This window comes from Muntiacus reevesi, chromosome 5 (assembly GCF_963930625.1).
Source record: "Muntiacus reevesi chromosome 5, mMunRee1.1, whole genome shotgun sequence".
Classification (NCBI taxonomy): domain Eukaryota; kingdom Metazoa; phylum Chordata; class Mammalia; order Artiodactyla; family Cervidae; genus Muntiacus; species Muntiacus reevesi.
The window spans coordinates 100,876,781-100,900,637 of NC_089253.1; the positions used below are offsets into that span (position 1 = coordinate 100,876,781).

General features: G+C 38.6%; 1 protein-coding gene and 1 long non-coding RNA gene across 3 annotated transcripts in view; one reads left to right on the top strand and one right to left on the bottom strand.

Annotated features, from left to right (window-relative positions):
• ANKRD45 (ankyrin repeat domain 45) overlaps positions 1-12,853 on the bottom strand; it is a 45,548-nt gene extending 32,695 nt beyond the window's left edge. For both annotated transcript variants that reach the window (XM_065936910.1, XM_065936909.1), the window contains exons 1-3: positions 12,812-12,853; positions 9,593-9,959; positions 1,075-1,242 (exon numbers count right to left, since the gene is read on the bottom strand). In XM_065936910.1, coding sequence (XP_065792982.1) covers positions 1,075-1,242; positions 9,593-9,944 — 520 coding nt within the window. In that variant the 5' untranslated portion in view covers positions 9,945-9,959; positions 12,812-12,853. The remainder of the gene's footprint in view (positions 1-1,074; positions 1,243-9,592; positions 9,960-12,811) is intronic.
• Positions 12,854-12,896: 43 nt separating this feature from the next.
• LOC136169617 (uncharacterized) lies at positions 12,897-17,052 on the top strand. The gene is made up of 3 exons (XR_010663425.1): positions 12,897-13,017; positions 14,933-15,091; positions 15,837-17,052. It is a non-coding gene; the product is annotated as an uncharacterized lncRNA (long non-coding RNA).
• Positions 17,053-23,857: the final 6,805 nt, after the last annotated feature.

Consider the following 23,857-nt stretch of genomic DNA (forward strand, 5'->3'; position numbering starts at 1 on the left):
CCCTTTCTCCTTAGTCTGTGTATACAAATCCCACCATTTCTTCAAGGCCCCTCTCAACTCCAACATACTCTGACTTCATGTTCTCTGACTACCCCACAGCATGACCCACCTGCTCTGCCAATTTTAACTCTTAATTATAGTCTTTCTGATATTGTTAATTGTAGGATGCATCTATAATTTATCACCCCTCAGATAACAAATGTCCAGAGGGCAGGAACAACCTATGTACCACAATAATGCTATGCTTGTAATCCTAGAAACACAAATGCAGAGAACGACACAAAATGAATGCCATGAATGTCCTTGGTACTAGTTTTATAACCAATGTTTGTCACATACATAATTACACAGGTATATCTTCCTGAAATCTCTCAGCTCTATTCTACAGGTTAAAGAAATACTGTAAGAAAAACAGTAAAACTCAAAATAGTACATAGTTTTTGACCTTTGATTAAAGCACAAAACACATACAGAAAAGTGCAAAATTTACAAGGATACAGCTCAATGAATTTTCACAAATGAGCACACCATGTTAACAGTCACCAAATCAAGAAAAAAAGAGTATTATGCCCCAGAAGTACCCTCCCTCATGCCATAATGAAACCTGCTATTCAGACTTCTAACATCATGCATTAATTTTGCATAGCAAACCATTTTAAATTATTACAACTGTTTCTACCTGGGGAATCAAACATATTCCTCAAGTATGCCATTCTTTTAAACATTTAAGGAATGGTCCACTCTGCTGAGGTCTCTCAGAAAATGGCCTTGAACCATGTATTTATATTATACATACATTCTTATAGAAGATTATTGGAGAAATTGTTAGAAGGTGGTAAGAATATAGTTTCTACTAAATGCAATGTTTTAGGCCAATAGCAAAAAAAAGAGGCAGATTTGATATATTATCACCAATGGTGACTATGGTTATGTCTACAAATAAAAATCCTAATAGAAGGTGAAAATGTTAATCACCTCTTGGCTTTGTTAACGACACAGCCTGTAACTCGTACTTACGGGAGGGAAACCCAGCAGTGAGTCAGTTTGCTACTACTACCTTGTAAGCGTCCTCACCTGCCCAGTCCAGGAACTCAACACACTCAGTCTGGGAATATCGAGCAGCAACATCTCGAGCTCTCTCGTCCCGGAAGTTCAGAGCTTCTATATCAACATCCAGTTCCACAAGTGCTTTCAAAGTCTCCAATCGACCCCAGGCTGCAGCACAGTGTAAGAGTGTGTAACCTAACAAATAGAATGAGGATGGTCAGGTCAAAAAGACTACATTGTTTCGGGCTCTTCTACAGAGTAGAAGATAATAATGATAATCAGGTATTGAACAATTACTACAAGCCAAGTATTATCCTCTGGCTTCCCTGGTGGCTCAAATAGTAGGGAATCTGCCTGTAATGCAGGAGACCTGGGTTCGATACCTGGATCAAGAAGACCCCTGGAGAAGGCAATAGCAACCCACTCCAGTATTCTTGACTGGAGAATCCCATGGACAGAGGAGCTTGGCAGGTTACAGTCCATGGGGTCACAAAGAGTCGGACATGACTGAGTGACTTTCACAGCTATTATCCTAAGTGCTTTACATATAGTAAGTTCATTTAGTTGGTTAAAAAAAAAAAACCCTATGAGGTCACAACTATTATAATCTTCATTTTACAGACAAGGAAACAGAGGTCCAGAGAAGTTAAACTTGCCCAAGGCACATAGCCAGTAAATGATGAACACAAGGAATCAACATAGGCAATCTGAGCTCTTCGACATCTTCTGAGGAAGACGGCAATCTCCCTAACAGTCATCTACTGGAACACAGTTAGATTTATGACTTTAGTCTAAGAAATTTTCATCAACCTCTAATTACTCCATTATTGTTAACACAACCATACAAATTACTACACCTGTGTATGCCTTTGATTTGGAAATTGATCATTTGAATTAAAACTGAAATTGTGAGCTATCAAATTAGAAAGCTATTTCTTAGATTTACTGAGGCAACTACCCCACAAAACTGGGAGCCAAGAAATATCCAGATATCACCTTCCCGAAGATGTATTTCTTCAGCCAAATGGCCCACAGCCCATGATTTGCTGGGGAAGGGGACACTATCTATAGTGTCCCCATAAGACACCACCATAGCATGAGCAGGAGGCCATTTCAAATGAGATATTCTCCGTCCTTACATTGCTTTTCTCAGGGCTGAAATTACTACTAAATACAATGTTTTAGGCCAATAGCAAAAAAAAAAAAAAAAAAAAAGGCCAGTGGTAACACCTAAAATTTTTCCTATTTTTTAATATAAATAGTTTAAAAATAAGAAAACATGATTTCTAAACAGAGAGAGGCTTTTGCCAAGGAATTTGAAATCTTCATTTCCCCTTTGGGAGAAAGGGTGGTTTGTTTCTTTTCCCCTTGAGGGAGATGGTATATTTTCTAGAAGGAAACACACAGATCTTTGTACTACATTAATTCCATAGCCTTTCCAGGAGAAGAACATTTAAATAAGATGATTTCAAAAGCATCCAGACAAGAGGGTGGATTTTCCTAAAGTTCTCCCATAATATTGGCAATGAATAATTGAACCCAGAAGTGAGATACAGATGGTTAAATGTTAGAAATCTCAGCAGGAAGAAAGGGACCATAAATGGAATACTGAAAAATCAGAATTGGTTCCAAGAGAAAAATAATCTCTACATGGAAGACTACTGGTTACTAAATAGAGAGTCAACTGAGCATGCAGTTCACATTAAGGCAAAAGATCAGACAAGAGGAAAAGCAATCTTCTCCTCTATACAGGCACTGTTCTGTGCTCTCCACAAGTATCAACTCATTTAATCTTCTCTACAATCCTATGATGTACAAAGTAGTATTGTTCTCATTTATAGATAAGAAAAAAAAAAAGCACAGCGAGGATAAGAACTTTTCTCAAGGTTGCTTAAATTGACGAAGGTCATTGATAAGGTCAAAATCCCAAACCTGAGATGATGATAGTCACAAACAAGTAACAGGCCATGGAGCAAAATACTCACTTACCTAGAATATTTTTCACAACCTGCCTACCAGCAGTACCAGACTCTTTGAATTCTCCAAATCATATTGTTTCATATGATTTTGCATATGCCGGTTGTCTCTGCCTGAGAAAATTTTTTTTAAGTATAAATTTTATCTTTACTTAGCATTAATACCAGTATTTGTAAAACTGAGTTCAGAATTCATTTTTTAAATTAGTGAAACTAATACCCATTTTTTGTTCTTCAACTTTTTAAAATTTATTTTTATTCTTGAATGCCTTGGGTCTTTGTGGCTTCGCATGAGCTTTCTCTAGCTGCAGTGCGCAGGGAATACTCTTGCTATGTGCAGGCTTCTCATTGCAGGGGCTTCTCTTGTTGCAGAGCACAGGCTTTAGGTGCACAGGTTTCAGCAGTTGTGGCTTGTAGGCTCTAGAGTTCAGGCTCAGTAGTTGTGGCCCACAGGCTTAGCTACTCCATGGCATGTGGAATCTTCCCAGACCAGGAATCGAACCATGTCCCCTGCATTGCAAGGCGAATTCTTATCCACTGAGCTACCAAGGAAGTCCAAGACTAATACATCTTAAATACAAAAATATATAAACATAAAATATCAGATAAAAGCATAACTGTCAAACAAATGTTAAGTATATATTATCATTCTATTAGCAATATAAACTGTCAGATAAAACTAATAAAAATTAAAGATTAAAAAGCAAATACTATTAAAATGAAAAAACTATAATCATGAAAAGCACAAATAAAACATTATCTTTCAAGTAGGTCAATGGTTTCAACAGGACATTTCTGTGCAAATTTTTTCAGCTATTGAAGTTTTTCTCACTCAACATTAGTTGGAAGTAGTATAAACCAACACCAAACACTTTCCTTCAAATTATCTCATCTCTAATTTTAAAAGACAGAGATATATCTAAACAGTTTTTTGCTTTTTTAATAGAATTGCAATCTTTCTATTGAGAGTAGGTTGTAATCTTTTTCTCCAAAGAAAACACTGATGACTCATATTTGTCTTTTTTAGTCTCCACATACAAAGAGAGAGAGAGTCCATTTCAGTTTCCTTGTCAATTTTGAAGCTGTGCAATTCACGTTCTACTTGTTTGAGAGGCTTGTGAACTCAAGAATTATTCTTACAATAGAATTTGCAATACCACAATATGGACCATCTACATTTGTAATCTTCAGTTTGTCTTTTTATATACACTAAGCAATTAAATCATTGAAATTGTTCTCAATCCAAAAATGACTCTAATTTCATTTGTTTAAAATACCAAATAAAACTATTATACCTTTAAAGGCCAGCATTTCATCACCTAAAATAGCAGATAAGTACACCAGGATAGCAAAAATATTTTAACACTAAAATCTGCTATTGCAGTTACTATCTGATACTGCAGTTACTGCCACCTGCCATGCCTTATCCTTCAACTTCGTTTGTCTGATAAACTCTTGATCATTATTCAAGATTCCATATATTGGACTTCCTTGGTGGTTCAGTGGTTAAGACTCCACACTTCCACTGCAGGGGACACGGGTTCAATCTGTGGTCAGGGAATTAAGATCCCAAGGGCTACACGGTGCAGCCAAAAAAAAACTGAACATATTGCCTCTTTTATAAAGCCTTCCTTGACCACGTCCAACACTTTCAGGTAAAGCTGACTAATCTCTCCGCTGAGCTATTACTGTACCTTGTCTCATCATATATCATCTATTTACACATCTGTTTTCTGCTAACTGTGAACCTGATCAAGGTTGCTGAATTCATTCATCTTTCTATTCCCAGTTCCCAGCTCAAGACCTGGCTATTCCTCCACCTTTAACAAAGAGTACCTGATTGTAGGGAAAGGCAGAGTTTAAAACAGTATTTAGTTTCAATCATGCTTGTTTGAGTGTGACCAGGTTGAGAAACCAAAGCCTTACCAGAACCAAAGGTGGTTCCATCAATAACCTACAAATTGCAAACAAATGTCCTTGGCTCAAACAGAAAACAAGGCACTTCCCAACAGACCAGAAGTCAGTAGTACAGAGAGCTCAGACGCTAAGAACTGTTTCATCCTCCTTCCTTCAGATCAAAGAGAAGAGACTGTAAGAACTGTTTCATCATCCTTCCTTTGAATCAAAATTGTCCAATTCTCCAATATTTAAAAGGAAAGGAAATCTTGAATATAAATGTAATCTCTGGGAATCATCCACAAATAAATGGCATACATCTTCTTAAAGAGATATCTACCACAGTTCTTCACCCAAAAGTCCCTTAATTTTAGGCCAATGGCTTCTTATGTTGCAAAAATCAATAGTGTTCACATATATACACACAATTATTGATCCTTAAAAAAAGAAAATTCTATCATTTTTGTAACAACAGGGATGAACCTGAAGGGCATTATGCCAAGTGAAATAAGTCAGAGAGAAAAAGCCAAATACCGCATGGTATCACTTATGTGGAGAAATCTAAAATAAAAAATTAAACCCATAGAAACAGAGTAGAAAAGTGGTACCAGGGGCTTGAGGAGTGGGGGAAATAGGGAGAGACTGGAAAAAAGGTACAAACTTCAGTTAGAAGATGGAAAAGATCCCAGGACCTAATACATAACACAATGACTGTAGCTAATAATTGTACTACATACTTGAAATTTCCTGAAAGTAGAACTCAAATGTTTTGACCCAAAAAAAAAAAAATCTTTGCACTGATCTGTTCTCCCATGTAAACAAGCTCATGGGAACTGAATCAATACCAACCAAACAATAAATTTACTGGTAAACTGTAATATAATTCACTATTTTATAATGATTTAAGTAACAGAACTGGACATGGAACCACAGACTGGTTCCAAATAGCAAAAGGAGTATGTCAAGGCTGTATATTGTCACCCTACTTATTTAATTTATATGCAGAGTACATCATGAGACATGCAGGGATGAAGCACAAGCTGGAATCAAGAATGCCAGGAGAAATATCAATAACCTCAGATTTGCAGACGACACCACCCTTATGGCAGAAAGTGAAGAAGAACTAAAGAGCCTCTTGATGAAAGTGAAAGAGGAGAGTGAAAAAGTTAGCTTAAAACTCAACATTCAGAAAACTAAGATCATGGCATCTGGCCCCATCACACCATGGCAAATAGATGAGGAAACAGTGGAAACAGTTGGCTGACTTTATTTTCTTAGGCTTCAAAATCACTGCAGATGGTGATTGCAGCCATGAAATTAAAAGATGCTTACTCCTTGAAAGGAAAGTTATGACCAACCTAGACAGCATATTAGAAAGCAGAGACATTACTTTGCTGACAAAGGTCTGTCTAGTCAAGGCTATGGTTTTTTCAGTAGTCATGGATGGATGTGAGAGTTGGACTATAAAAAAGCTGAGCACCGAAAATTGATGCTTTTGAACTGTGGTGTTGGAGAAGACTCTTGAGAGTCCCTCGAACTACAAGGAGATCCAACCAGTCCATCCTAAATGAGATCAGTCCTGAGTGTTCACTGAAAGAACTGATGTTGAAGCTGAAACTCCAATACTTTGGCCACCTGATGTGAAGAGTTGACTCATTTGAAAAGACCCTGATGCTGGAAGAGATTGAAGGCAGGAGGAGAAGGGGACAACAGAGGATGAGATGGTTGGATGGCATCAATGACTCAACGGACACGAGTTTGGGTAAACTCCGGGAGTTGGTGATGGACAGGGAGGCCTGGCGTGCTGCAGTCCATGGGGTTGCAAAGAGTCGGACACGACTGAGCAACTGAACTGAATTGAAGTAATAATCACTAAGCTGACTGTACAATTAGGTTAACCAGTTCATGCATACATTTCATTATAAAACCATCTTCACTGAAATGGCAAACAAGCTTACAATTTCCCAGATCATCATATATCATCTAAGTCCTGGTTCCTTTTAATTTAGCAATTCTCTCAATTTCTCTGTCTCCTCTGGCATTTTACTATAAGCAGCAAGAAAAAAGCAGGATGCACCTTCACCTTCTGTTAAACGAGAAGATTTCATGGTAAGCATGAAATCAGAATGAAGATATGGATTATCTTAGAGTACATCATCAAACTCAAAAGACTGTACACCTATCCTCACACACTGGAAAATATCTAACAAGAGGATGGCAATACTCATATCAATTAGTCAAAGCACCCTCTCCCTGGAGTGCTGGAGGTACACTTCAGATATTTGATTTAGGGCTCTCATTTTCCTTTATATAGTATGATTTTGAGACATTACTATTAGTCCCATTTTTATGGATGAAGAAACTAGCATGCAAAGGTTATATAACTTGCCCAAGTTAAATAGCTTGAAATTCAATATTAGATAAATTTTGCTACAAGTTTTCCACAGCCTTAAGAAAGGCTTCTTCTGTTCCTATTTCCCCAAAAGTTTTCATCATGAATGAATGCTACATTTTCTTTCAAAAGACTTTTCTACATCTATTGAGATGACCAGGTGGTTTTGTTTACATAATCTTTTAGTGTAATGAATTATACTAACACTTTTTCTAATGTTAAAGCCATCCTTGAGGTTTCCCTGGTGGCCCAGTGATTGAGAATCTGCCTGCCAATGCAGGGGACACAGGTTTGATCCCTACTCCAGGAAGATCCCACATGCCGCGGAGCAACTAAGCCCATGCACCACAACTTCTGAGCCTGCGCTCTAGAGCAGGACCAGGAGCCACAACTACTGAAGCCAGAACACCTAGAGCTTGTGCTCTAAAACAAGAGAACTGCTGCATGGAGAAGCCCATGCACCACAACGAGAGAAGAGCCCCCCGCTCTCCACAAGCCCTCGAGCAGCAACAAAGACCCAATGCAGACAAAATTGATAAATAAATCTTTTTAAAAAAAGCAAATCCTTGCATAAATGGGATAAACCCAAGCTAGTCCAATAAATGTTTCAATTTGTTAATATTTTAAGATGCTTGCATCTGTGTTATTAAATGATGGCCTATAATTTTCCTTTCTAATGCTTGTCCCTAACTAGTTTTGCTATAAAAGTTATCTCATAAAATAAGCAGTTGTCCAACTCTCTTTATATTCTATGGAAACTTTATATAAGCTAGAGATTACTTCTTCCTTATAAGTGCAGTAAACCATATCTTTTAAAACATTTGAGTTAGGAATTGGAAAGGGTGGGAGAATCAGGCAGATTCTGATTACTTATTCAATTTTTTAAAATAATCGTTGATCTAATCAAGTTTCTATTTTTTTTTTCTTGACTCAATTTTGGTAATATATATTTTATTGAAGAAACTGTCCATTTCATCCATGTTTTCAAATGTATTCTCATGAAGTTGTTTATGATATTTTCTAATAATTTTTTAAATCTTACTTTTTCCTGTGTGAATGCTTCATTTTAAAATTCCAAATATTATTTACACTCTCTTCTTCTTATAATATCACATATCAAAAATTATCAATATTATCAAATTTTTTTTAACTTTTTTTCACTAAACCAGATTTTGGTTTTGTTGATTCTCTTTATTGTGTTTGTTTGTTTGCTTGTTTGTTCTGGCTGCACTGTGAAGCTTACGGATCAGGAATCTCAGTCCCCCAGAGATCAAACATGGCACCCTGCAGTGGAAGGCAGACTCCAAACCATTGGACTAACAGGAAATTCCCTCTCAATATTGTTTCTTTATTTTCAAGGTCATTATTTTACTCTATTATTTATCTTCTTCTTTCTTTGGATTTTCAGTTGTTATTTTTCTAACTCCTTGAGTTAAATACTTTCTAATTTTCAATATTTTTTATCTTAATATATGCATTAAACTAGATTTTAATTTTAGTTTTATTTCACAAGGTCTGACATAGCAATCCTGTTGCCACCTAAATATTTCATAATTCCTATTACATTTTCTGTCACCAACAGATAACTGAAAGTGTGTTCCTGTTTCCAAAATTATAGGGATTTTCAGTAATCTTTTTGTCACTATTTTCTAATTTTATTTTAGTGTGGTCAGAGACCACAGACTGCATGCTATAGTTTATTTGATAATTGTTGACACTTCCTTTATGGCCTAACACATGACAAGTTTTTTTAAGTGTTCCACGTAAGCATGAAGAAAATGTATATTTGCTATTTGCTAAAGACCACTGTTTCATTTTCTACAATGACCATGTCTTATAGTTCCAATCCGAAAAAAAACAGTGACTTAAAGAGCTAATTGAATAATGACTGCAAAAATGAATAAATCTTCCAAGGAAATAGGTGATAAGATTATTGAGCATTTACTATATGCCAACTTTATATTAGCATACTTAATCCTCATAATCTATAAGGAAAACCTATAAAGAAAATACAATCATCCCCATTTAGTAGATGAAACAGAGACACAAAATGATTAGGTAACTTGCCCAAGTCACACCAGTTAATAAATATCAAATTCTATATTCTAAATTACTATGCTATAATAACATGAATATACACACATTCATATATATATATATATATATACACACACACATAACATATGCAAAACGTAAAGCAGACACATCAAATTTCCCCAAATTTAAAGACAATACATGGTATCTTTAGGTAGTTAGAAGTAATAGTGATGAGAGAAAATACCTCTGGTGGTTTTCTCATTCAGATTCACACCATGTTTGGCCAAAGCTCTAATCACATCACTTTGCCCAGCCATGCAAGCTGCATACAACAAATTTCTCCCAACGATGTCTTCCTCCAAGAGTAGCTGCGTGGCCTGCTCATGGTGAGAATTCTCAGGATCCTCAAAAATCTTCTGCAAACCTTCTACATCCCCTGTGAGAGCAGGTGGTAAGAGGGGGTTAATGGTGACAGTTTCCTCTGCTTCTTTGGATTCTTTTTCTTCTTCACTATCATCTTCTTCCTCTTCTTCTTGTGGTGAAGAAAATATTAATTTCTCTGAACTCTCTGACTCTGGGGGTACTTCTGACTCCATTAACTCCAAAAATACCTGAAATCAAAAAAGAGAAAAAGTAATAGAAACATACTCAAGTCAGCATTTGTTTATTTATTTGTTTGATCAGTCAACTGACAATATGAATGGAATGAAAATGCTTAGTGGTCCAAAATAGTTATAAAATAAGATATTTCATTCATTCAATCAGTAAAATTTATCATGCACCAACAGACTGCCTGAATACATACTAAAATGCTGAATGTGTGTTGCAAACCGTAAATTCAATAGAACAGGAGAAAAAACATCAATGTGGGTGAGATTCATTAGGAAAAGATTGAAAGAAAATGTTAAAGACTCATCTGTTTAAACAACGGTCCATGTTGGGGAGAAGTAATAAATACAGTTGGATCACTGAAGCCAGATTATTAGGACCTTAAAAATTAGGTCACTTTGCCGACAAAGGTCCATATAGTCAAAGACATGGTTTTTCCAGGAGTCAAGTACGGAGAGTTGTACCATAAAGAAGGCTGAGTGCTGAAGAACTGATGCTGTGGAACTGGAAAAGACTCTTGAGAGTCCCTCAGACAGCAAGATCAAATCAGTTAATCCTAAAGGAAATCAATCCTGAATATTCATTAGAAAGACTAATCCTGAAGCTGAAGCTCCAACACTTTGGCCACCTGTTGCAAAGAGCCGACTCACTGGAAAAGACCCTGAAGCTGGGAAAGCCTGAAGGCAGGAGGAGAAGGGGCAAAAGAGGATGAAATGGTTGAATGGCAACATAAACTCAATGCACATGAGTTTGAGCAACTCCAGGAGATAGTGAAGAACAGGGAAGCCTGGCGTGCTGCAGTCTGTGGGGTTGCAAAGAGTCAGATACAACTTGGCAACTGAACAACAACAGTGTGAAATGAGCAAAACTGTGTGGTAGTTTGAACATTCTTTGGCACTGTCTTTCTTAGGGATTGGAATGAAAACTGACCGCTTCCAGTCCTGTGGCCACTGCTGAGTTTTCCAAATTTGCTGGCATATCAAGTACAGCACTTTCACACCATCATCTTTAAGGATCTGAAATAGCTCAGCTGGAATTCCATCACCTCCACTAGCTTTTACTTCACGCTCCAGGATGTCTGGCTCTAGGTGAGTGAGCACACCATTGTAGTTCTCTGTGTCATGAAGATCTTTTTTGATCACAGATAGTTCTTCTGTGTATTCCTGCCACCTCTTCTTAATATCTTCTGCTTCAGTTAGGTCCATACCGCTTCTGTCCTTTACTGAACCCTTCTTTGCATAAGATGTTCCCTTGGTATCGCTAATTTTCTTGAAGAGATTTCTAGTCTTTCCCATTCTATTGTTCTCCTCTATTTCTTTGCATTGCTCACTTAGGAAGACTTTCTTATCTCTCCTTGCTATTCTCAGGAACTCTGCATTCAGTTGGATATATCTTTCCCTTTCTCCTTTGTCTTTCACTTCTCTTCTTTCCTCAGCTATTTGTAAAGTCTCCTCAGACAATTTTTTAGATATTGAAAAAACTAATATTTTTGTTTTAGATAATAGTTTTTCCCATAAGAAATATGTGACTTATGTTTACTACACAGTGGGTTTATGCTATTGTTAAAATAATTAATAAATCTTTTTTTAATTCTGTTTTAAGTTCTAATTCTTACTAGATTTGTAACAGTTACTGTATGGATAGATATTTTCTTGGCCCAGAAAAATTCTAACATGAATCTAAACTGCAACCCCACCACATATAACCAACAGTTCATACAGAACATGACCAGGGAGAGAGGAGGTCTGGAACTCTGAAGGCAGAATGGCAGAACAGACTATGAGTCAGAAGACCCATGCTTTAGTCCTGGTTTATTAACAATGCAACTTTTCTGAACTCATTCTCAACAATGAATTGAGAATAGCTCTGCTGTACTAAATTAGTGTGAATTTTAACTATAAAAGTTGCATTCTTTAGAGGTTGCTAAGGCCCTCATGGGGCTTCCTGGGTGACTCAGTGGTAAAGAATCCACCTGCCAATGCAGGAGATGTGGGTTCCGTCCCTGGGTCACGAAGATCCCCTGGAGAAGGAAATGACAACCCACTCCAGTATTCTTTCCTTTGGAAATCCCATGGACGGAAGAATCTGGTGGGCTATAGTATATAGGGTCTCAAAAAGTCCGACGGCCGCTTAGGAACTAAACAACAACAACGCACTCCTAATATAAAATCACATAGGTCTCTACTTCACAGCATCAGAGTCTGGTGGGAAAGACACAAGCAAATCAGCAATTATGCAGTGGGATGAAGGACGTGATAAGCAAAGGGTGCTTGGAAAGGAAAGAGACTGGACCTCTAAATAAGACTCAGAGTGGGGAGGTACCCGGAAGGCTTCCCAGAAGAGGTGACACTTGGTATTGAAAAGCAGGAGTCTTAAAAGGAGAAGGTAATGGGATAAGCAAAAACAAAGGGCCAGGAAGGCAGACAAGGCTGTATGAAGTGTGGTAGAGGGATAAATCTCTTGGGCCTTTTAAACCAACTGAATTTTTTCTTCAAAAAATGTAGTCCCTTGAGGATTTTAAGTGCCAGCTCAAGGAGAAGGCCTCAAAGGGCTCCTAGGGTTAAACAAAGGGAAAGTCGGAGGACGAGGATGCGGAGAGACGCAGCCTCAGTGGAGAGCTGGGAGTGGGCCGGAGGGGACACCTGAAGCACAGGGTCGGCCCTCGGGGCGCGACCCGCGACGCAGCCCTCGGTTCTGAGGGAGCCTGAGGACGCCGCGATGGCGCCCACTCTCCTCTAGCCACACCGAACAAAGTGGCGGGGAGATGCCAGTTCTCCTCAACACCCACGCGGTGCGCCGACCCTCGCCCCTCCGTCCGCGGACCCAGACCCTGGACCTTCGGACTCAGACTCACCGCTCCCGAGGCCCCAGGATTGCGTGGTTACCATGGCGACGGCGCACCCAGCGCGCGGTAGCGCCACCCCAAGCGCTGCGGCTGCGGCGCGCAAACGTCAAGGTTGCAAGGTGCAGGAAGCGGGAGGCGAGAGACGCGGGAGATTTCCTCAAGATTATTTAATTCTCTGTGTTTGGACGGTGGAGTGCGGGGTTTTTCTGCATTTTGTAAGTTTACGGTTATATGGTCCATATTTATTTTACAACTTAAAAAATAAAATTTTAAAATGAGATACGTGTGTTGGTTGCCAGCCGGTCTTAGTCTGACCTTTGGCCTTTAAACGAAAGAATTTTCTGGAAATATGAGGATGCAGTCTAAACTATGAAAGGTTGTAATTATAACGGGCAACGTGCTTAATTTTCTGGTTTACTGAGGCTTTTTCTCCTATGGTTTATGGTCATTGTCACCAACAAGAAACGTTACAAGAGACCTCACAAGTGCCAACTATGGCAGGAGCGGAAGCAGCTTGAGGAAACTATTTCTCTTTTGATTCAGGAATTTAAGATAGGAAACAGTTGACTTTTAAAAAGGGGAGAAGGATGGAGGTGGGATAGGAGCATCGAAAGAAACCAGCAGAGAAGGGCAAAACTTGCCCAGGAATTATGTAAATATTCACATCGATCACGGAGTGAAAACTGGCAAGCTTTTGTACTGAAGAGGAAAACATTCATTTCTTTACTATTTCTACAAGGAAATCATTAAGAAGGAGGTAATATTTTAGAGGAACTCTGAACATTTTAGCTGGAGGCTAAATAGCCTAGTGTTAAAGCGAATATTTGGCTTAGGCCCAAGCAGACTGTCACTATCATAGTTCTGAACTTCTGGAATACAAGAGTAATTCTGAAAAAAAATTTTGAAGTACAATACTAAAATTTCTTATTCAAATAAGTTGTGGTAATCAGAATTGTAGAGTTGACACTGTAGTCAGAAACAGTAGTCTAGAAGCTTTGTCAGCACTTGGCTTGGTCCTGCGATCACTGATATAGCACATTTGCTTTACTAAACACTCATTTCCTACTGAAGTTGGTGGAAGAGCAAGACATGTTAGGTGTTTCACTTTTAATATGTTCCTTTTCACAGTCTTTAGTTTCAGGAGAGTCTTTTAGTGTCTGGATGCAAGATGACTTATGATGCATGATTGTGCATGATTCTGTTTTTAATTACTCTTCTTTGGATGTGTTTGTGTATTCCCAAATACAAGTGTTTCTTGAAAGTCTAAAACTGAATTAAATAACTAAAAACTAAATAGAGTGCTTAAAGATTATTTGTAGTACTCTGAAAGCCAGGAAGAATGGGAAGACATTAAATAGGTCTGAGAATACTAGAAACAGAGGAGCCTTGTTCTCTTCTTAACTCCATGTCAGAAACAGCTGCATGATTCATTGGGGCAGGCTAGGTTTGAAACTGGCCTTAGGAAAGAGATTCCTGCCTCTAGCATGGATCAGGTGCTGTAGATAGACTCCTACCATCACTTCTAACTCCCATGCCCCTCACTGAAAGCTTAGGATGAGAGTATTGAAGAGAGAGCATTGGATCTGAAGGAGACAAATTAATGTACCAGAGGCATATCAGCAACAACCTGTGAGTGCTTAAAATGGGGGTCATAGAATACAGTGAAGGCCTGTTGTACAGAAGACTTAAGGAACAGAGAAAATGAGCACTCTTCAAGCCCCCCTGAAATTAGGTCAGCTTCAAGAAATTATGGTAGGAAGCTTTCCAAATTGAATTTAAATTTTTTCTACTCTAAGAGAATGGGTCCTTGGAGTAGAATTTAAATTATTTTAATTATTATATTTCTTGAATTCCATACTTTTATACTAAGAATTACATTCTTTTTTAGTTTTTTTTTTTATTTAAAAAAATTTTTGGCCATACCACATTACATATAGGATTCTAGTTCCCTGACAAGGGATTGAATCCACATTGCCTACATTGGAAGCTTAGAGATTAACCACTGGACTGCCAAGGAAGTTCCAGAATTATATTCTTTATATAGTTTTATTTCTGTTAAAATAATAGGATAAGTTAACTAATTGAGAAAGTTACTCTTAAGGTAACTCGATGTACTGTGTTGTTGTTTAGTTGCTTAGTTGTGTCCTACTCGTTGCGACCCCATGGACTGTAGTCCACCAGGCTTCTCTGTCCATGGGATTCTCCAGGCAGGAATACTGGAGTGGGTTGCCATGCCCTCCTCCAGGGGATCTTCCCAACCCATGGATCAAACCTGCATCTCCTGCATTGGTAAGCAGATTCTTTACCACGGAGCCACCAGGGAAGCCTCTTAATGTACTATGTTAATATTTATATTTCTTTTACTGAAGTCCTATCATGTGCTGAATACTGTGCTAAGTGGTTCATATAAATACAATACAATCCTCAGAGCAACTCAATGAAGGTGGTATTTTATTCTTCAAACTGACTGAGCAAATTCAGCAAAGTTGAGTCACCTACCTAAGAACCCACAGCTAGGAAAGGACTGAACCAGGATTTGAACCTGGGTCAGTCTGAGTTTAAATTACCACAGCGTTGCCACCAGTTAGCTGTAGACTAATGACGTGTTAGAGGATGCCTGTCCAAACTGATAAGTTAATTTTGAGATATCTTGAGCCATTATTTTGGCAGTAATCATAGAATATCAGTGCCACTCCTGGTGTACGACAAAAGGACTGTTTCTGCATATAGCTAATCTCCGCAGCTGAAATTTGAGGGAGGAGGTACTGAACATCCTTTGCTTGTGCCTGCCCATCCTTCCTATTCTGGTAACAGCGCACAGTTTTCTAGTACAGAATCCCTTTCACATACTCTCAGCCTGTGTTGTTTGGGTGGGGCTGATCCCACTCCAGATCAAGTCCTGGCCAAGCAGTGTTTTCTTCACCCCTGGCCTCGGTGATTAGATCAGGAAAAAGCATGGAACACAGATTAGTGTAATCAAAGCTAGTCCTGAATTTTTGCCAGAGCAGTAAGTAACTAGGCATTTTTTTTTCAGCAAGATTTGGTGAAAGGAGGTCAAACTGAGTTGCCAGTACCGTCTTGCCACCATGTGGAGAGAGGTTGACAGAGCAACAGAAGACCCAAGAAGTGAATCCTGAGGGTGCCACTTGAGCTCTGGAGCTAGAATACCCAATGCCATTTTTCATCTTCCTTTTTCAATTGTGTTAAGTCAATAAGTTACTTTTTTCTAATTAATCCAAAAAAGATTGGATTTTTGTTACTTGTAACATCATTGCCCCATAATATGGAGGGGGCAGGAGGGGTATGACTTTATTTTAGAAACATGCTATCCCTAGGGGTAAATAAATGAAATTTGGAATTGATAATATTGCAGTTATGTGTTTCACTTACAGATGAACAACTGTACTTGATATTATAGGTTAGTTGAACAATGTTAACCTGGAGGCAGGTTTCTAGTAAAATGCCCTAATATTCTGTCACCCTATTAATTTTATCATCTTTGAGTTAGTGACTTAAGTGTAAATATATAAGACATACTTATCAGATAACCAAAGGCTTGTAATAATGAATAATATGATAGAGGATGGCAGAGTGAAAATCCAAACTCAAAAGATAACTAGAAATTCAACAGGCAGAGGAATGGGAAAAGGCAATCCAAAAGATATGTAAAATTCATGGAGGCATAAAATAAACAGCAAAGTGCATTAGTGAAACCTAAGTGGGTTGAAACAGCAAGAGAGTATGTGTTTGGGAGAGAGGTAAGAGATGTAGTTAGAGACATTGGAAGAGGTAGACAGCAGTGGAGAGAATGGTTTGGAGAGGACAAGATCGCAGACAAAGAGGAGCCTAAGCTGTTCCTGGGTTTCCACCTCTCGTGACCAGGTGGCTTGTGGTTTCCTAAATAGGGATTTTGAAAAAGGACAGGGACAGAACCAGGATAATGAGTTCAGTCTTAAAAAAATAAAGGTAGATATATCAGTCTGCCTGGTATCAATGAACATATTATTTGAATCCAAAGCTTAGTAGACACGACTTAGTTGTTTTTTAGTCACTAAGTCATGTCTGACTCTTTTGTGATTCCCATGGACTGTAGCCCACCAAGCTCTACTGTCCGTAAGATTTCCCAGGCAAGAATACTGGAGTGGGTCGCCTTTTCCTTCTCCAGGGGATCTCCCCAACCCAGCGATGGAACCCGCTTCTCCTGCATTAGCAGGCAGATTCTTTACCACTGGGCCACCAGGCAAGCCCTAGTAGACAAGTGAAAAGTCACTCAGTCATGTCCAACTCTTTGTGACCCCATGGACTATAGCCCACCAGGCTCCTCTGTCCATTGGGATTCTCCAGGCAAGAATACTGGGGGCGGGGGGGGGGGGTGCCATGCCCTCCTCTAGGGGATCTTCCTAACCCAGGGATTGAACCCAGATCTCCCTCCCACATTGCAGGCAGATTCTTTACCATCTAAGCCACCAGGGAAGCCCCTGGTAGACAAGACTAGGATATAAATATAAATTTGGGAGTTACATATTTATAAATGTTATCAAAAAACCTACAAAGACAATGAAGTCATCCAAGAAGAGTGAATTAAAGAACAGAGGGCTGAGAACAGAGCCCTGGAGAACAATTATTAATACATCTAAGAAGTAGGCAAAGTAAGATAGGGAAAGAGCAATCAGAGAATGAACAAACCCAAGTGAGTGTGGCAACATAGAAGCCAAGGAAGTCATTTCAAAAGAAACTGAGAAAATAGCAGGGGAATTTGGCACTTAAAAGTACTTTTGTGAAGGGTAGTAAGTAAAACCAAGATTTCAGTGGACTGAGGAATGAAAGAGAGGTCAGAAAGTAGGACCTCTAAGTAAAAAAAAAAAAAAAAAATCTTTTTTTAGGCTCTAAATGCAGAAAATACCTATATTTTAAGTGTAAGATAATTCTGGCATTTGTCAGATATAACATCAGGGTCATTGATTTAGCAACTATAATTGGAAATGAGGAAGTGTTGGCTGTAAATATACACTGTTCTTTTGAGAAGTTTGACTAAGATGTGGAGGGAGGAAATTGCTCAGAAGTTAAAGGAGGACAAGTATTAAGGTAGATGTCTTGGCAGAGAAAAGACCATAGAAGCCTGAATGTAGGATGATAACAAGGAACTAGTAGGAAGAGAAGATTAAGAAAGGAGATGACAGGCTTCCCTGGTGGTTTAGTGGTCAAGAATCCCCCTGTCAGTGCAGGAAACAGGGGTTCAGTCCTTGGTCCGGGAAAATCCCACATGCTGCGGAGAATCTAAACCCATGCGCCACAACTATTGAGCCTGTGCTCTAGAGTCCAGGAACTATAACTACTGATCCCTCAAGCCACAGCTCCTGAAGCCCATGTGCCCGAGAGCCCATGCTCCAGAATACGAGAAACCACCACAATGAGAAGCCTGCTCACTGCAAATGGAGAGTAGCCCCTACTTGATGCAACTAGAGAAAATCCCATGCAGCAACAAAGACCCAGCACACAACCAAAAATGAGTGAGTAGATAAAATGTTTTGAAAAGGAGATGACTGATAAAGTAAGATCCTGAAGGAAATTGGAGGGGAAAGGGTTAAGGTATAGATGGGAACATTGGCATCAAACAGAAGGAACTTAGCTTGGTCCTCTAATTCTGAAGTGGAAAATGTAGCAGTGTTGTGGATACAGGTAATTTTCCTGGACTGTGGAATTGTAAATTAAAGAAATCAAAAAAACAACAACAGCAACCAAGCTTGATGGCTTTGAATTGAGTATGCTTAAAGTGAGAGAGGAAGGGATGAGTGAGGGGCTTGAAAATTTGGCAAAGCAAAGTTTTAAAATGTTGATGGCGTTGAAAAGGTGGTTGAGGTTGAAGACCATGAATTTCAGTGACCCCCACCTGCAGAGTCAAGTGATTTTTCTCCTGTAATGCTCAGTCGCCCAGCTTGATTTGAACTGGGTGTGAAAGAAGGGTAAAGGTACGTGAGAATGAAAAGCTTTGCTGAGAAAATGAACAGTAAAGGATTAACCACGTGTAAAGCAAAGTTGGCCCTTTCCCCCCAGCTTCTTGGAGATAACCTCCAAACCCTTGGTATGTCTTGCCTGTCTGTTTACCTAAGGACCTTGGACCATGCTACATAGTCTGTGCTAATAATGTGCTTTATGGCAGGGCCATGATCCATGCAGTATCAGCTCAGCCTCTGGAATCATCTCTAACATCCCCAGTGCAATCAATAAGCCCAGTTTTTTGTTGGCATCTCCTACCATCAGTCTGGGCTACAGTGGAGAGCCACTACTGAACTTATTAGTGATTCTGGGTACCCTTCTCTCTAGCACCTTCCTTATTACTTTGGTAAATGGTATCTCCTTTAGTCTGTCCCATGGATATTATTGCCTGGTGGGTCTTCCAGGCTTATGTCCATTTTAGCATGCTCACTTCTTTAAACTTTAAATCCCTTGTTCTATTGTCTTGCATGGCAGTTCAAGCATCTTTACTTCATTTAGTATGAGTCATCATACTTTACATATGTATGAAACCATTCTGACAGCACGTTTACCCCATCTCCTGAGATCCTTGCCAGGTTGCTAAATCCTGTATCCCAAGAGAGTTACTTCCAAATTATTAATTAAACTCCCTTAGAAACTCTGTATTCTATCCACATTGATCCAGCACTCTCAGAATTCAGTCCCATGTGTACACACCAAAACATCCTGAACTCCTAGGATATAGTCTCTTTTACTCCATCATCATGTATACCCTCCTGGATCCTGAACACCTTGAGGTATAGTCCCTTTGCTTCATTTTCAAGTCCATTACATCCCCAGTCAGGTTAGTTAGTGACTTAATTCTCATGGCTCAAAGGGTTCATGGATCTTTGGGAATTAAATATTTCTAGGTACATGAACCCAGATATCACCATTCCATGTGTCAAGGTCCCACTTTTTCCTAATTAGCGCAATGTCCTTGGCATACTGGAGACTTCCCTAGTGGTCTAGTCATTGAGAGAGTCTGCCTTGCAATTCAGAGGATGAGGGTTCAATCCCTGGTCAGGGAACTAAAATCCCACTGAGATCCAACATGCTGTGGAGCAACTAAGCCTGCATGTCACAACTAGAGAGCCTGCAATTAAGACTCAATGCCCACACCATCTTACCTGTCTCCTGAGAAACCTGTATACGGATCAAGAAGCAGCAGTTAGAATCCTGTATGGAACAACTGATTGGTTCAAGATTGAGAAAGGAGTACGACAGGGCTGTCTGCTATCACCCTGATTGTTTAACCTATACGCTGAGACATCATGAGAAATGCTGGGCTGGATGAGTTACAAGCTAGAATCAAGATAGGCAGGAGAAACATCAACAACCTCAAGTATGCAGATGATACCACTCTAATGGCAGAAAGTGAAGAGGAACTGAAGAGCCTCTTGATGAGGGTGAAGGAGGAGAGTGAAAGAGTCGGCTTAAAACTAAACATTAAAAAAAATCCAGCCCCATTACTTCATGGCAAATAGAAGGGGAAAAGGTGGAAGTTTTTTCAGATTTCCTTTTCCTGTGCTCTAAAAGCACTATGCATTACAGGATTCACTATATGCCAATTTGTCATTCAGTTAGGCCCAATTGTTTTTCAATATTCAGGTATTACTTTTTTCTCTCTTGATTAAATTTTGTTTAAAAATAGTTAAAGACATTTAAATAAGAAGTCTTTAATTTTATTGAAATAAAAAATGTTATTTAATAATAAGATAATAAGTAATAAATTTTATTTAAGTAAACATATAGCTTCCTTAAATGAATTGTTAGTTATTAAGAACATTTAATAAATAAAAATATAAAATTGAATACTTTCAGAGATATCTGGCTTCCATCCCTGATTTCTCTGTTCCTTTCTTTCCCCTCTAACCATTTTTATTCTAAGTTCATCTTTCTATTTAAAAAAAATAAGTACATACAGTATTTACATCACACATATTTCTACACCCTTTTGAAATCAAAGTTAGCATATTATAAACACTGTTCACTTAGATTTTATTTCTTAACAGTATATCTTAAAGATCGCACTGTGCAAGTATACAGAGATCGTCATTTCTTTTTTTAGCTGAATAATCCTATTATGTGGATATCCTATTGCTTATTCAATCAGTCCCCTATTGAGAAGAAGCCTGGGGGTTGTTTCCATTCATTTGCTTCCAAAAAGAATCCTGCAGTTAATAACCTGGTGCATAATTCTTTTTTCATTTTTGCAAGTATTTCCTTGCGATAGTGAGATTGCTGGGTCAGAGGGTAAATGCAAATATTATTTTGCTAAATCTTATCAAAACCCTGCCCAGAGAAGTTCAATCATTTTGCACACACACCAGCAATTAATGAGAATGCCTCCTTCCCCACAGTCATGCCTACAAAGCAGATTGTCCAGTTCTGGATTTTTGCCTACTGGTAGGTTTTTAGTGTAGCTATAATTTGCAATTTATCTTATTGTGAGCAAGACTGAATATATTTACAAAAGTTTAAGGGTCATTTCTATTTCTGTGAGCTGCCTGTCCTTATGTTTGCCAGACTATCTGTATTATTTCTTCTTTCTCCATTTTTAGAACCATAGATGTAGTACATTATGAATCCTATATTGCAAATATGTTTTTCCTAATTGTCATTTTCTTACTTCATTTGTAGTATTTTTTCCATGGAAATTTTTTTATGCAGTCAAATTTGTCAGTCTTTTTACCTCTAGATTTTTATTTATAGTTAGGGAAGTTTTCCTGCATATTTAATAAAAAAAAATCCATCCTTCTTTTCTTGTACTATTTTTAGACTTTCATTACTTGCATTTAAACTTCTGATACATCTGGTTGTTGTGAGGTAGAAAGGCCCAGCTCCTTTATTCACAACTTGTGACAACTCTGAAGGGCCATCCCTGCTTCTGAACTCGCCATAGTGTCTTGATAGACCCTCATAGAGGTCTTTGTTGAGACTACAGTGGGGTCCAGCTCCTTATGCAGAATACATTCAATGTTACCTTTCTCCATAGTTGCATTGTATCATTTATGAAACAGTCCATATATTCCTGACTGATATGAGATAACACCTTTATCACATGCTAAATTTCCATGTGTTCTTTGGTTTATGTCTGGGTTTTTCTACCCTGCTTTATTCATCTGTTTGTTCATACACCAAAATCACAGTTTTAACTATAGAGGTTTTAGAACATGTTGTATTAATATCTGTTAGGGTGAGCCCTCCCATTTCCTGCTTCCATTTTTAGTCAATTTCTGGATATTCTCATTTGTCTGTTCTTCCATATGAATGTTATAATCAACTCAGCTAACTGTTGTCAAAACTCTGATATTGATGTACTTGGATTGCATTAAATTTATAAATGTATTTATGGAGCACCTTCATCTCTATGAAGCTGAGTCGTCTTCTCCAGTAACAGGAATGTCTTTCTCCTGCATTGCAGGTGGATTCTTTACCACTGAGTCACTGGAAAAACCTAGTATCTGAATAGAACTCATTTAAGAGCATTTACTCTTTTCCTCAGTAATATGTTCACAGCATACTTAGAGGTATCCTTTTTGTTATTTAATCTCCCATTTCTTCACTTGTGGGAATAGCTCTAAAGTCTGCCTGCATTTTTATGGACCTCAGTTACCTATTGCCTCCTAAGTTATTAATAATGAATTAAAATTGTACCCAGTTGTGATTTTGTTGTTGTTCAGTTGCTAAGTTTTGTCCAGTTCTTGGCGACCCTATAGACTGCAGCATGCCAGCCTTCCCTGTCCTTCACTATCTCCCAGAGTTTGCTCAAACTCATGTTCACTGAGTCGGTTATGTCATCCAACCATCTCATCCTCTGTCGTTCCCTTCTCCTCCTGCCCTTAATCTTTTCCAGCATCGGGGTCTTTTCCAGTGAGTTGGCTCTTCACATCAGGTGGCTGAAGTATTGGAGCTTCAGCTTTAGCATCAGTCCTTCCAGTGAATATCCAGGGGTGATTCCATTTATGATCGGTGTTACTTAAATGTTAGATTGTTTCTCTACCACAAAATAATCCCATTTTGTGAAATGACTTTGCTTTACCCTAGCTAATAACTTATTCATCATATGACTGGAGTGTTAGTAGGAGGCAGGAAACAGATCTGAATTTGAAACTAATTTAGGTCACTTTCTCCTTAAGGAAAGCAGTGGGACTCTGGAGGCAATCACATCACATGCCTTCACGTTTAAATGCAGAGGGTTTACACTATACTGAAGGCATACACCCAACTCAGAACCTCTGAATTAGGTGCTGACTAGTCCTATAGATTTTGATAGGCTTTAATTATGAGTCTAAATTTATCCTGTGGATAACTGAGAATCTATATTATATTTTAAGCAAGGGTGGAATGTGATTATAGTTTTTAAAGAGCATAATTAAATCATTTGAAGGAGGTTCAAACATTAACATATTCGCCATTCAAACAGTAACAATTTGCCTACAATTCATATACATATTTTAGAGATAGAAGCAATACCTAGTTGGGATCTAGTTCCCTGACCAGAGATCAGACTCAGGCCCCCTACATTGGGAGAATGGAGTCTTAGCCACTGGACCACCTGGGAAGTCCCTCCACATTTTCTTTATCCATTCATACATCGATGGACACAGGTTGTTTCCATATTTTGACTATTGTATATGATGCTGCAATGAACTTGAAAGTGTATCTATCTTTTTAAGTTAGTGTTTTCATTTTCTTCAGATAAATACTCAGAATTGCTGGATCATATGGTAGCCCTGTTTTTAATTTTTGAGGAACCTCTGTACTGTTTTCCATAATGGTTGCACTAGTTTACAGTCCCACCAACAGTACATAGTATTCCCTTTTCTCCACATTGTCACTGATACTTTGGCTGCTCTGGGTCTTGGATGCTGTGTGGGCTTTCCCTTAGTTGCAGAGAGAGGGGGCCACTCTCTAGTTGCAGTGTGTAGGTTTCTCTTTGCAGTGGCGTCTCTTGTTGCAAAGGACAGGCTCTAGGGTGCTTGGGCTTCCGTGGTTGTGGCTCACAGGCTCACTATTTTCAGCACACAAACTCAG